The 14,159-nt window shown below is 50.5% G+C and overlaps 1 protein-coding gene across 1 annotated transcript in view; it reads left to right on the forward strand.

Moving 5' to 3' along the window:
• Positions 1-2,811: 2,811 nt before the first annotated feature.
• The window catches only part of ZFAT (zinc finger and AT-hook domain containing), a 161,080-nt gene continuing 149,732 nt past the window's right edge, over positions 2,812-14,159 (forward strand). Inside the window, exon 1 of the mRNA XM_082601805.1 lies at positions 2,812-2,939. Within this exon, the coding sequence (XP_082457931.1) occupies positions 2,921-2,939 (19 nt within the window). The 5' untranslated portion in view covers positions 2,812-2,920. The remainder of the gene's footprint in view (positions 2,940-14,159) is intronic.

Consider the following 14,159-nt stretch of genomic DNA (forward strand, 5'->3'; position numbering starts at 1 on the left):
AACTCTAATTTCCTGACAGAAATCGATTCACAGCAAAATAGTGGTTATTGCAAATATTTATCGTTCTGAAAAGGAAAGTTCATCAGTGCAGCTTCTTGAGCAGTTCATTTGCAAATGAAGGACTGTGATGGGCTCCACCTCGCCATCTGTCTTGAGATGTAGGACGTGGTAGGTGGCAATAACCCTATGATTGCCTTGAAATTGGCCCTTTTTGGGGTGTAGTGGGTACTGCGGGCCCATCCCAGATGGCCATGTGGGGAGAATATTGGGCATGGAAAGTCCAGTTCCACACCTGGGATTTTACTGGCTTGCCGTGTGATCTCAGAAAGCCACCTAACCTCTCTGAACATTCCTTTTCTCTTCAAGAAAAGCACGATAATCAGATCTGTCCAGTTTAGCCCTCCAGTTGCTGTGAGGATGAAACAAAGGGGTTGGGGGAGGAGATATCCCTGAACATATGTTTAATGGACTGGGTAAATTTGGGGTCTTATAATGACTCTTTATTTCCCAAGAACAGGATTAAGGAGCAAGGCAGAATATTCATGAGAAATCAGAGCGTCATCCTAAAGCTCAGTGTTCGTGGGAGTTTTACTAACTGGAAAACAAGTGACAATGGGAACAAATGTGCTCACTGAGTGACACTTCTGTGCAGTAGGAGCTGGGAAACAAGGATAAAAAATCTGTACTCATGAAGTTCATGGTCTAGCTCATGGGGAGGGGGCTGAGCAAACAGATAAAGGCAACGGGTGTGGGGAGGGTAAAGAGAAGTGGGAGTGGGAGTGTGGGAACACACAGGCATGAACTGAAGGACAATTTCTCAAGTCGAGCAGCACTAGAGGGAAGGCTATTCCAGGAAAAGACAACAGGCGCAGATTAGCACTTCAAGAGAACCATAAAAATAAATCAGTATTTCCCAAATTTCTCACTTGAAGTTCACTTTTACATTTTTTGGGGCCTTGTCTCTGTACCACATGCACCATTTTTTTCTATTTTTAATTTATTGGCCATGCTATGCGACATGTGGGATCTTAGCTCCCTGACCAGGGAGCGAACCCACACCCCCTGCATTGGAAGCACAAAGTCTTTTTTTTTTTTTTTTTAATAGTTTTTAAAATAGTATTTTTTAAAAATTTTATTTATTTATTTTTGGTTGCATTGGGGCTTCGTTACTGCGCGCGGGCTTTCTCTAGTTGATTCGAGTGGAGGTTACTCTTCTTTGCGGTGTGCGGGCTTCTCATTGCGGTAGCGTCTCTTGTTGTGGAGCACGGGCTCTAGGCACATGGGCTTCAGTAGTTGCGGCACGCAGGCTCAGTAGTTGTGGCTCGCGGGCTCTAGAGCGCAGGCTCAGTAGTTGTGGCACACGGGCTTAGTTGCTCCGCGGCATGTGGGATCTTCTCGGTCCAGGGCTTGAACCCGTGTCCCCTGCATTGGCAGGCGGATTCTTAACCACTGCGCACCAAGGAAGTCCTGGAAGCACTGAGTCTTAACCACTGGAACACCAGGGAGGCCTTGCACCATTTTAAGTTGACCAATTTTTAAAAATATAAGTTGGGTTTAAAAAGAAAACTTTATACATTACTACCATAAATGAAAAACATTGTTAAACAAAAGCTAGGGCCTCCCTGGTGGCGCAGTGGTTGAGAGTCCGCCTGCCGATGCAGGGGATACGGGTTCGTGCCCCGGTCCGGGAGGATCTCATATGCCGCGGAGCGGCTGGGCCCGTGAGCCATGGCCGCTGAGCCTGCGCGTCCGGAGCCTGTGCTCCGCAATGGGAGAGGCCACAACAGTGAGAGGCCCGCATACCGCCAAAAAAAAAAAAAAAAAAAAAAAAAAAGCTAACCTTAAAAATACAGGCAACAGGAACTCAATTTATTCAATAAATTACTGTCAGGCTGTTCTAGATTCTGGGACTAAAGGGGCGACAAAGACGAGATGGAGATAAATTAATGTCAGGCAGTAATTGATACTAGGGAGAAAACAGAAAGTGACTTAGGAGGGTTACTTTGGATGGGGTGGTCTGGGAGGGCCCGCTAGGAGATATCATTTGAGCAGAGATCTGAAGGAAGTGGTAGACCAAAAGGAAGAGGAGGTCATTACATCTCAACCAGATACTGTTGCCTGCAGAAAGAAGACTGTGAGCCAGATTCAGGGAGACGAGCAAGGGTTAGGGAGGCGTGCTCACACCCAACTGAGACTTTCTGCAAGACAGGAGGACAGAGAGAAGGCAGTCATTCTGTCGAGGCGGTTCCAGTTGTTTAATTCAGTCTGGAAGACTAAATCAAGTCGGGTACTCCTAGCGGAAAGCAACCCACTTTAGGAAACACTGCAACCTTTGAGAGGGAGGCAGGCTGTTACCGCCCCGATTGACAAATCAGTAAACTAAAGCCAAGAAAAGTTAAATCGCTGGGAACTGGGACCGGAGCGCTGCCTTAACCTCGTCCAGCCCGGTGGAGTGCAGGAGTGGGTCCAAGGATGGGCCGGCAGGTAGATAGATGCTGGCTCTGGCAGCACTGTGAAGACTCCCAATCCTCCAACCTGCGTTCCACGCCTCTCGTTAGCCCCTTCCCAGGAGAGGCTCAAAACCCGGAGCAACGGAATCTGCGGAGCGGAACACAAAGCACGACCGCCGGAGCGGAGCATGCGCAGTAGCCCGGCCCAGCCCGGCCGTTCTCGCCGCTGGGGGAGGGTCATCCGAGCCTGACGTCCGCTACGCCGTCGTCAGCGCCCCGGGAAGAGGAGGGCGAAGACTCCATCCGCCATGTTGGATGCCGCAGATTCGCCATAACCGCGCCGGCTCTTTTCTTAAAAAAATAAAAATAAAAAGCGAAGCATCAGCGGAGCGCCCCGCCTTCTCGGTCGGCGCGGGAGGGGGCCCGGAAGAGCCCGAGGCTTTTTTTTCCTCCGCGGTGGGGGCGTTGCCATGGAGACGCGGGCGGCAGGTGAGCCGGGCTGGGGGTTGGGGTGGGGATGAGGTGGGGGTGGGGCGCGGCGCAGCGCGCGGGAAGCCGTTTCGAGCTTGGAGTCGGGTAGAAGCGCGCAGGCCGCTGGGCGGCGGAGGGATCCGCGGCCCAGGGCGGAGAGCGGACGTAGCGGCGTCCTTCGACGGCACGTTAAATCGCTGGCAGTATCCCGCCGCCTTGGGTTTTTATTAAAAAAAAAAAAGTAACGAGGGTGCTAGCGGAAGAATGAGCAAGGGAAAGCAGTGCGCTCGCGCGTGCGGGGCCGTTTCCGGGGCAACGGGTGGGGTCGGGGCGCGCGCTAGCGACCCAGCGCAGGCGTCCTGGCAGGCGGGAGGTTCGAATCCGATGCTGCTGACTCTGTGGCTGCGTGGGCCTTGTCTCGGCCTCCTTGTTGCCTGGCCTCAGTTTCCTCCTCTGTGAAATGGATAGTTCCTTTAGACCCATGTTCTTGGCCAGGATGTTTTGAAGGGAAAGGGTTCCACCGAGCTGCTGAAGGAAAGTTTCTTTGTGTCCTGTCGAGGGAGCCATAAACTCCAGGGATTAGCTTGTTACTGCTGGTAACGCAGTAATACCCTGTGATAAATTGTAATTTATTTATTTATAAATTTATTTATTTTGGCTGCGTTGGGTCTTAATTGTTGTAAGCGGGCTTCTCGTTGCGGTGGCTTCTCTTGTTGCAGAGCACAGGCTCTAGGGCACGGGCTTCAGTAGTTGTGGCTCGCAGGCTCCAGGGCGCAGGCCTAGTAGTTGTGGCGCACGGGCTTAATTGCTCCGGGTCATGTGGGATCTTCCCGGACCAAGGCTCGAACCCTTGTCCCCTGCATTGGCAGGCTGATTCTTAACCACTGCTCCACCAGGGAAGCCCGATAAATTGTAATTTAGCCTGTACCTGCCGCCTAGCTCTGTGGGCCCTTGTTCCTCACCCTTCAAAGTTAAGCTGACATGGCACCTCCTCCAGGCAGCCGTCCCTGGCTTCTTGGGCGACACATCCTTTCTGCTGGCTGGATGCAGGACTGCGATGGACCTTCCACTGAACACCTGGTCAAAACCCCTTAACGTTGACCTTGGGGCTCCTTCCTGTGTAATTAACAGAAAGCATCCACACTGGGGCACTGACCTCATGCTTTTTGCTACTCAGTTTTCCCGACACCTAGTCTAATTTGTGTGTCATTTACTGACGAGGAACAAAAGTTCAGAGAGGTCAACTTCATACAGTTTAGAAATGGCAGAGCTGAGGCTTTAAAAATCAACTTCCTCTGACTTGGGATGAAATCCAAACTTCTGGGTGCCTGCCTGGCTTGTACTTCCAACCCCTGGATCAGCGCCTGGCCCCGAGTGGGTGCCCCGGGTGCCTTTACTGAATGGAAAAATGAATGAACTATCTGACCGCCTCCTGCCCCCTTCCAGCCTGGTTCCCTGGCAGAGCCCAGTGACTTCGGAAATATAAACTTAGTGTCACAGGGCTTACCCTCCACAACTGCCCCTCCAGCTTCATCTTCTGAGCCTACCGGTTCATACCAAAGCAGCTATACTCAGTGTCCTGCATGCTGAGGGCTGCAGAAGACACGTAGAGCTTATGTTTGCTGGGTGTTTGGTGCCCAAACGCCAAGGCCACTTTTCTTGGCTTCTTCAGTTCAAGCCAACAGCTTTGCATGACACTCCTCTCGACATGCCAGGCAGGGATGGTAAAGAGTCCTTTGACCCTTGGTCCTGCCCTCATCCCATTGTTGTGTCAGATTCCGGCAAGTGAGTGTGTGTATGTGTGTGTGTGTGAAGTGATGGAGCAGACCCAGAGCCGGAGTCGGGGGTCAGGACCCCTGAACTATGCCAGGCATTCTTTCTGACAATGATGATGTTACGAGTCCAGGCTTGTACTTTTTGCCGCACGACAGGTCAATAAATCGAGAGATGAGTTTTTTGGGCAAGGAATAGTGACTTTATTTGGAAAGCCAGCAGACGGAGAAGATGGTGGACTAGTGTCCCAAGGAACCATCTTACCTGAGTTAGAATTCAGCCTTCTTTTATACCAAAAGTGGAGGCGTTTGGTTGGTTGCTGCGAACTTCTTGGTGCCGGGATCTGTTGTTCTTGCAGCTGTGCACCTAGGTCTGGTCACAGTGTTCCTATAAACCTCCAAGACAAATGGTATCCTGTGTGTCGCGACTTTTTATCTTTGTGTGAATGGAGAAGTGTTGTACCTTTAAAGGTCAGAGCCTTGAGAATGGGCTAACCTGTATATTTTAGGCAACATTCTTAACTTGTAGCAAAAGCAATAGAATACAAAGTTTAAAGGAAAAAAATCAGGTCCAGTATGGAGTCAGATTTGTTCTTCCCTATTACACTCTCTTCTCTGTTCGGTGCCTTTCCTCTCCCAAGACATTGGGCTACTGCTGATGATACACGACAGGCACTGCCCACCTCTCCTCTTCTGGAGTTTACTTAACAGTTTTTTTTTTTTTTTTTAAACCTGGCCCTTGTTGTAGTTTCCTTCAATTTTCAGCTGTAATAAGTGACCAAAAATCATGTTTTAAAATACGTTGCTGTTAACTTGTGGTCAGCTAATTCCTGAAAAGAGTCTGCTGTTTTGCTTGGTTGTTGGGTTAACGTAGGAGAGCCAGTAAAATAAATGATAAGATGGAGTCGCATTTGGTCTCTAAGGTCCAGCTTTTTGATGGTAAGCCAGCCGCGATGGTCATTGCCGTGAACTGGAGATCTGTTACCGCACTGCTCCCTTCTCAGCCGGTTTCCCATTTACCTTGTAACATGGTTCCTGTGTCTTTTCTCCCCTTACCTTACAATTTACATAACAACTTTTCAAAGACAGCTATCCTTCAGTAGAATTAAGTTTCTGCCTAGGGCAAGGGCAGTCAAGAATTGGGTATATTAAAAAGACGCTCCTTAATTGCATTTCCTTTGTAGATAGTTTCATGCATGCTGCTTCTGAAAACCTCCCCAGCACGAGGGGCTGATTTAATTATGTAGAAGGGATTTAGCCTAGAGTTGTTTTCTCTTTGTTAGCAGCTGTTTATTCTGTTAAACTTTCACTGTCTTTGCCATTTCTCAAGGGCAGGTGTCAACTTTAAGGGCTGGAACAGTCTGGAGGGTGGAATGAACACGTGCTCTGGGGCCAGGGATCTGCTACTCACCAGATTCCTGACCTGAGGGAGTCACATAACTCGTGGAACGCACCGCTTCATCTGCGGGAGACACGATCCTGCCCACTACCTGGGTTATGGTGCACTGGAGATGCTGCGGGCACTGCTCTTTATCCCTTTCACCGAGACCGCAGTCTCTCTGCTGTGCAGCTTAGTGCATTGAGATCTACTTGCTCCTTGAAAGCAGTTGTGGTTGGAAAATGTGATAGACTTTGATTGGTTAAAATTTTTTTTATTATTATTAATTTATTTATTGCTGCACTGTGCAGCTTGCAGGATCTTGGTTCCCTGACAGGGGATTGAACCTGGGCCCCCCGTAGTGAAAGCGCTGAGTCCTAACCACTGGACTGCCAGGGAATTCCCATTGATTGATTTTTTTTTGAAAGAAAGAAAAGTAATCTGGGGGTGAAACAAATCGTCATATTAAACAGCTATTGTAGGTTTGAAGTTATGTCTTTTTTTTCAAGGGACATAAAATATATAATTATATGCTTATAAACAGATTATGCTTGGCATATTAATAGAAAAAGGATTTTAACTTGGGTAACAGATTTTTCTTCTTTTAAATCATGTAACAAATGGAGCCGCAAATTTTTGAACTCTGGAATCTGGCACGTTTGTGCCCCAGTTGGGTCTGGGCCAAGGCAGGATGGGAAGGGTAGGGACTGGACTTCAGAGGCAGCTGCTGGCCTTGTTGGGGGTGTAGGGGGATGAGGGGACCAAATCAGCCACCGCGTCTGGAGCCAAGGAGCAGGGGGCTTTGGGAGCCGCATTCTGGAAAAGGAGGGTCTTGGAGGTCCTGGCAACCTGGAGGACCTTATAAGTCAGCCCCAAGCCTCCTTGTGGGGCCCAAGCTGGCTTCCTTCTTTCTGTTAGATATTTTTTTCCCATCTCTGCCAGCAGGCCTCTTCTTCTGGGGCCACCACCACTTTTCTGCCCCTTAGGATTCTCCCTTCCTCCCTTACCCCTTCCCATCCTTCCTCCTTCCTTCTTTCTTCCTTTTTTTTTCTTCCAAGCAGATTCCTTGGTTCACCCAAATGTTTGTGCCAAAGTTTGTGCCGGGAAGTGAGAATGCAGGCAGATATGATTCGCTGTTTCTCCCTGAGGACGTCACACAGTCCTAGCAGTGGAGAACCAATCCGTTAGGAGATGGTGCCAGAGACTGCGATGGAAGTAAGCCCTGAGAGTTGAAGGCTTGAGGGGGTGCGGTGCACCTAGCCCAGCCACGTAGTTACTGTGATCCTTTGTTGAAAATTACATGGGGGTCCATTTCTGAGCTCTCTGGTCTATTCCATGGATCTGTTTGTTTATCCTTCATCAGCACCGCACTGTGAATTACTGTAGCTTTCTAGTAATTTCTGAAGTTATAAAGAATAAATAGGAGGACGTTTTTTGCAGGGGCAGAAATGCAGGCAGGAGCAAGACCCGGCATCAGGTGCTGTTACGGTGCATCCTGGGGAGGATGACACCCACCCCAAGGCAGTGGGTGTGGGAGTGGAGGTTTGGGGCAGATTTAGAGAAATGGACCAGAGTTAAAACCCATAGGACTGGTGATTGAGTGGATTTTAGCTTAGAGACCAGCCAGCCTTTGTCTGTGTTTGGTTTCAGGGAAAGAGCAGTGATGAACCGAACAGGCACAGGGATATGAAACTTTCCAGGCTCCATACACACAGCCGTGGTCCATTATTCTCAATTCCCTCCTGCAGCGGTAGAGAGAAGAGCTTTTGAATTCTGCTCCCTGTTTTTATTTCTGAGTTGGTGCAGGGCTTGCCGGGTTACTGGAAGCACCTCAGAGAGACCCTTCCTGGGGACTGAGGCCCTTCCGTCCACTCTGAAGAGGCCCCTGGAGCCGAAGTTCTGTGCAGCACTGCCCCAGGACGGCCATGGGGCAGCCCTTACCCGTCGCTGGGCAGGAGTCAGAGGACCGGAGAAGTTTTGGTTTTACCGGGATGTGGGTTGCCCGGCGGCTGACCCACCCTGAACCACTCTTTCTTCCCCAGCCCTTAGTCTTGTCTGTTTCTCTGGGAAGTGTGAGTTGACTGCCTTGGTTAACCTTAGCCTCGGGGGTCCTTACGTGAACGTTCTGGAAATGCTGTAGTCCTCACGACAAAGGAAATGCAGCATTTGTTAACCTCAAACATTGATCTCTTTAAGCTTTTAACTGTATTTTGAATTAAATTATATTGATATTTTTGGAGTTTACAGTCTTTTAGGAGGGACACGTTAAACAAATAAATAGATACACCGTTAAATACATGATTACAGATTGCAGTAATTGCTTCAAAGCAGAGGATGGGGGGGGAGTGGGCAAGAGAAAATAATGGGGACCTAATTTATATTGAAGGGGATTTAAGAAAAGCCTCTCTGACAAACGGAGGTTGGAGCTGAAACTTGAAGCATGAGGTTCTGGATTAAAAAAAAAAAAGTTTGATAATCAGAAAGCAGGCACTCGCCAGCCCTCTCCACTTTGCAGAATTTCAGGCAGCTCAGGACTAGCTCCCTGAGGCCGGAGTTCTCCTTTGCGCTTTATCGCCCCCTAGGGGACATGCATGGGAAAGGCCCTGCGGAAGAGGAGATAGCCTAGGAGACAGCTGTGCCTGCAGAGGGGGCGGCTGCACGTGGGGACTGGCCTGGCCACCGTGTGGGCGCTGTCCCAGCAGCGGGACCCATCAGGTATGGCAGGGCATGGCTGAGACCGGGATGCTGGACCTGCAGGGGAGGAGGTCCAGGGGCCGCCGCTGGCTCGGTCGGAGGCAGTGGGAGGAGATGGCCTCGCCAGGGTCACCCTAAGGCTGCACGAGCTGGAGGCGAGTCAGGGAGGAGGACAGGCTTCCTGACCTTCTAAGGGTCCCTGCCCTGTAAAAAGAGTGGTAGCTGCCCAAACCCGGTGAGGGGCAGGTCGGGCACTGGCTGCAAGTCTGGACTCTCTGTCCTTTCCAAGGCAGCAGTCAATGAATTTGGGCCACAAATAAAACCACGGTCACTTTAAATTGTTTTCACGAGCAACATGGCATTATGTGTTTATGTTTCTGGAGTTTGTGTCTTACTCATTTCTAAATGTGCTTCGCATACATAGTATGTGGTATATATTAGGCATTCATTAAATGTTGAATTGTGAGACTAAGTTAAAAATTACTGTTTTCCCTAGTGAAAAACTGAATAGCCCAGGTATGTGGAGAACATACCTGATGTTTACTTCATATACTGGTTACCAGGAAGAATGGACCAGATCATTCTGGTAGGCTGGAGCTGGGTGGCTGGTGGGGTTTGGAAAATTCTTCTTTTCCCTGTGGCTCTTGCTTAAATTTAAGGCTCTGTTCTGGAATTTGAACAGACCTTAGACACGTCTGAATATTAGAGGGCAGTTCTTTCTTCTTAAATTAATTTGCAAGTTCAAAATACTTTGTAACTGAGACGACTGGCAGGCTTTCATGATAAGTAAAGCAGGTATTTATTTTTATTTTTTTATTTTATTTTTTTTTTGTGGTATGGACCCAGCTGCTCTGCAGCATGTGGGATCTTCCCAGACCGGGGCACGAACCCATGTCCCCTGCACTGGCAGGCGGACTCTCAACCACTGTGCCACCAGGGAAGCCCAAAGCAGGTATTTAAAATTTGATTGAAGTTGGGGCTTCCCTGGTGGCGCGGTGGTTAACAGTCCGCCTGCCAATGCAGGGGACACGGGTTCGAGCCCTGGTCGGGGAAGATCCCACATGCCACAGAGCAATTTCGGGGTGCTGGAGGCCCTCTCCTGTCTCACTGGCTGTCGGGGAGTGGCACCTGCAAACCACATTTCTCTGATCTGCAGTGAAAAAGTTGCCAGGTGTCCTGGAAATAATGTGAATACTGGATCTGTGTTCTAGTCCAGACTGCAATGTGCTGGAAGTGGGAAATACACACCAGATTTTGAATACTTAGTACGACAGCAACATCAAAAGAATGTGAAATTTTTCATCTTTTAAAAATGGATTACAAGTGAAGTGATAATATTTTGGATATACTGGGGTAACAAAACATTATTAAAATTAATTTTACTTGTTTCTTTTCATTTTAATATGGCTGCTTGAAAATTTGAAATCACAGCAGTGGTTCTATTTCTTTTTAAAATTTTTTCTTTAATTTAAATGTATTTATTTATTGTTATTTTTGGCTGCATTGAGTATTTTTGCTGCACGTGGGCTTTCTCTAGTTGCGGTGAGCGGGGGCTACTCATCGTTGTGGTGCGCGGGCTTCTCATTGCGGTGGCTTCTCTTGTTGCGGAGCAGGGGCTCTAGGCGCGTGGGCTTCAGTAGTTGTGGCACGCGGGCTGAGTAGTTGTGGCACGTGGGCTCAGTAGTTGTGGCTCACGGGCTCTAGAGCACAGCCTCAGTAGTTGTGGCGCACGGGCTTAGTTGCTCCGTGGCATGTGGGATCTTCCCGGACCGGGGCTCGAACCTGTGTCCCCTGCATTGGCAGGCGGATTCTTAGCCACTGCGCCACCAGGGAAGTCCCAGTGGTCCTATTTCTGTGGGACAGCACTGGCCTGGATGGGGCGCTGGGCCTCTTGAGCCATGGTGGCTGCCCTCCCAGAGCGTCTGCAGAGAGCCACACGTGTGTGCATCTCCCCATGCGAGGCAGTGACCCATGCACAGGGACCCACCTGCCATCTGCAGGAACTTGCCCAGTATGTACAGCAATGGTGTGCGTGCTGAGCCGTGTCCACCTGCCTGGCGGGTTGTGTTCACAAGCCCGTTTCACCCATTCTTCCCAGTTCTGCTCTGCACCTGCGTCATGTGGAGCCGTCCACAAAGCCCTTTTCCCAGTATCCCTCCACATGGTGACCCCTGCCTCCACCGTCCTCATGAGGTCAGCAGGGCGGCTGCAGTTGCCACTGCGGGTTTCCAGACAAGGACCTAGGGGCTCGGGAAGGGAGAGGTCCCTCCAGCCAGGCAGAAGTGGCCACGTGGGTGGGGTTTGACCCCGGAGCCTCTGTCCTGAGGCCCAGTGCTGAAGCCGGTTCTAGGCAGCCCTTTACCTTCTGAAGTTAAGACTAATGGTGTCTCCACCACAGAAAGGAACCAAAATAAACTAAAACAGCAAAAACCCCAAACCAGAAACTCAGAGGCCTGGCGATGGTGGCAGCCCTGGGCATTGCAGTCCCCCTAAAATACATCGCAAAACGGGAGAGGATTTTGCACATTTTGTTTTTCCCATGGAAACGATCCCGGAGACTCGGTCGCTTTGGAGGCATGGCGTCAAGAGTTCTGGGGCCACCTCGGTGATTTGCACAAGGGGAGCTGTGGTGTCCGAAGCATTCGCGGGGGCTCCCACATCCTCAGAGCTTCCCACACATCCTCTGGGGCGGGCCGGTGCTGCCACTTAGAGAACTGGGTGATGGGGGTGCAGTTTCTGTTTACATAAAATTATTTGTGGTGCTTTCCGAAGGAAAGGGCCCTGGGGCTGCTCTTCAGCTAAGATTATGTTAAATGTGACTAGTAGACTCTCTCGCCCGGGGCTCTCACTTTGAGAGTGCTTAAAAATAACTCAGAAAAATGATGTCAAGTTTCAACATGGAAGAAATGCGTATGCATAAAATTATAATGCAACTGTTGGCCCAGCCTTAATTATAGCTGATACTGAGCCTTTCTCATTTTATTTTGTTAATCCTGTTTCAACAGAGGAACACCCATGGGCTTTCTCCTTTGCATTTAATAGAAATGTTAACTTTGTGAGCTGCAGAAGTCGGCAGGCTCATCAGCATTTAGTGAGCTGCATGGTAATAACACCACAAATTAGGCTGTGCATTTATTGGAACTTCAGCCCCCTGAACCTCAGAGCTGGGAGGGCACCTTGGAGGTGATCCATGAGTGGGGTAGCAGGTGGGAGGGCAGGTGCATAACGGGCCCCTCCAGGCCGTGGGGGAGGCTGGAGCCGTCTGCACACCCTGGCTTCTGTCCAGGTGGCTCTGTCTGTCTCCCTGTAAATTAGCCTCTGGGTGAGGCTCAGAGACCAGGTTCCACTTTAAACCATGCAAAGGCCACTTCCCACTGGGACCTGGAGAGGTTCAGAGACTTACGCAGACTCCATCACACTGGAGGTGGGGAGCTGGGGCTGGTTAGGGGCTGGGCACCCAGGTCCTGACCCAGACAGGTGCCGTTCTATGGCTTCATGTGAGACGGTGCCTCAGAGGTGTCGGTCACCGGGCTGGGAGTGTCCTGCGGTCCTCCTGCAGCCCCAGCAGATGTAGAAGCGGAAGCTCAGGAGGGAGGCCAAGAACACATGGCCAAGGTGGGTTCACGGCCAGGTCTGGGCTTCTCACCTCACTTTGTCATTTTAAATGAGATTCACTTGTGGATCAGAATCCCCCTTTCCCCCTGTATCTTTCCCTTAAAATTTTGCCGTTTAAGTTTTAAAAAATTGACGTATAACCTACACATCGAAAAGTGTGTGTCGAAGAGACGAACAGCTCTGTGACTGTTCACAGACTGAATTCACTGTGAGACCAGACGGAACTGGGGCAGAAGCCCCCGGCCCCAGCCCCGCCAAGGGAAACCCGGCCTGACTCAGACAGTGCAGAGAAGTCGACCCCTTTTGTGCATCAAGTGGTGACTTGTCATTTAGGACAGGCATGAGGCAGGCCTGGGCTGTGCTTCTGCTGTGTGCTCACCTGCTCTGTGACCTTGCAGTCCCCTCCCTGGGCTCAGTTTACTCATTTGCAAATGGGGACAGCAGCCCCTCCCTCACTGGATTAATGTGAAGATTAAGTGGGCGGCGGGCAAAGCACAGCATCATAGAGTTAGGACTCGGGGGATGGTAGCCGTATTTTCATTAGGGTCTGTCTGCTCAGTCTTGGGAATGGCTTCATCCTGGGATTGGAGGGTGTAGTGCTCAGACTGGCCACCAGGGGGTGCTGCTGGCACATGTATGGTGCCCACTGTTGCCTGAAGGCCCTGGGTTTACTGTGTGTGTTGGTACCCTTTTTTTCTTTTGGGCCAAGAAAAGCTGATGCCCTGTATGTGGCGGTTCTCTGTCCCTAGTTCTAGATCTCTTGCCAGGCCGTGCAGGGACATGCATATTAACTGTGTGTTCCGGGTGGGTTGGTGGCCCTGCATCTGGCACTCTCATTTTCCAGCTTACTGCTCCCTGAAGTGAGTGCCTGTTGTAACTTATAATAAACACACAGAGGGTAAAGTTCCCTTTTTGGTGTAGCTACTCTTAGTTGTAACGAATCGTTCGGAATGTCTCTCTAGCCACGAGGCGGGGTGCAGAGAGGGGCCCAAGGCTCGTTGTGTCCCTCCCAGGGCCCCACTGTCAGTACTCCTTCCTGGAGCAGCGCTGGACCCACGTGGGTGGGCAGATACGGAGGTCAACTTGGAAGGTGTTGGTCAGGCTTTGACTTTGTGTGTTGTCTGCCCGGGGCTCCTTGGCATCTTGCTAACTTCTTTGAGCCCTAGCTCTCTCCACTGTAAATGGGGACGACGGTGATAGTGAGGCTGATGCTCATGGTGGTGGTGATGGTAGTGATGATGGTGGTGGTGACGGTGGTGATGATGATGGTGCTGATGATGGTGATGATGGTGGTGATGGTGGTGGTGGTGATGATGATGATGGCAGTGATGGTGGTGGTGGTGATGATGGTGGTGGTGACGGTGGTGATGATGGTGGTGGTGATGGTGGTGATGATGGCGGTGGTGGTGGTGATGGTGGTGATGATGGTGGTGGTGACGGTGGTGATGATGGTGGTGGTGATGGTGGTGATGATGGCAGTGATGGTGGTGGTGGTGATGACGGTGGTGATGATGATGGTGCTGATGATGGTGGTGGTGGTGGTGATGATGGTGGTGGTGACGGTGGTGATGATGGCAGTGATGGTGGTGGTGGTGATGACGGTGGTGATGATGATGGTGCTGACGATGGTGGTGGTGGTGGTGATGATGGTGGTGGTGACGGTGGTGATGATGGCGGTGATGGTGGTGGTGGTGATGGTGGTGGTGACGGTGGTGATGATGATGGTGATGATGGTGGTGATGGTGGTGGTGATGATGGTGGTGGTGATGATGATGATGG

The sequence above is a fragment of the Mesoplodon mirus genome (genome assembly GCF_964341445.2).
Source record: "Mesoplodon mirus genome assembly, chromosome: 16".
NCBI classification, from domain to species: domain Eukaryota; kingdom Metazoa; phylum Chordata; class Mammalia; order Artiodactyla; family Ziphiidae; genus Mesoplodon; species Mesoplodon mirus.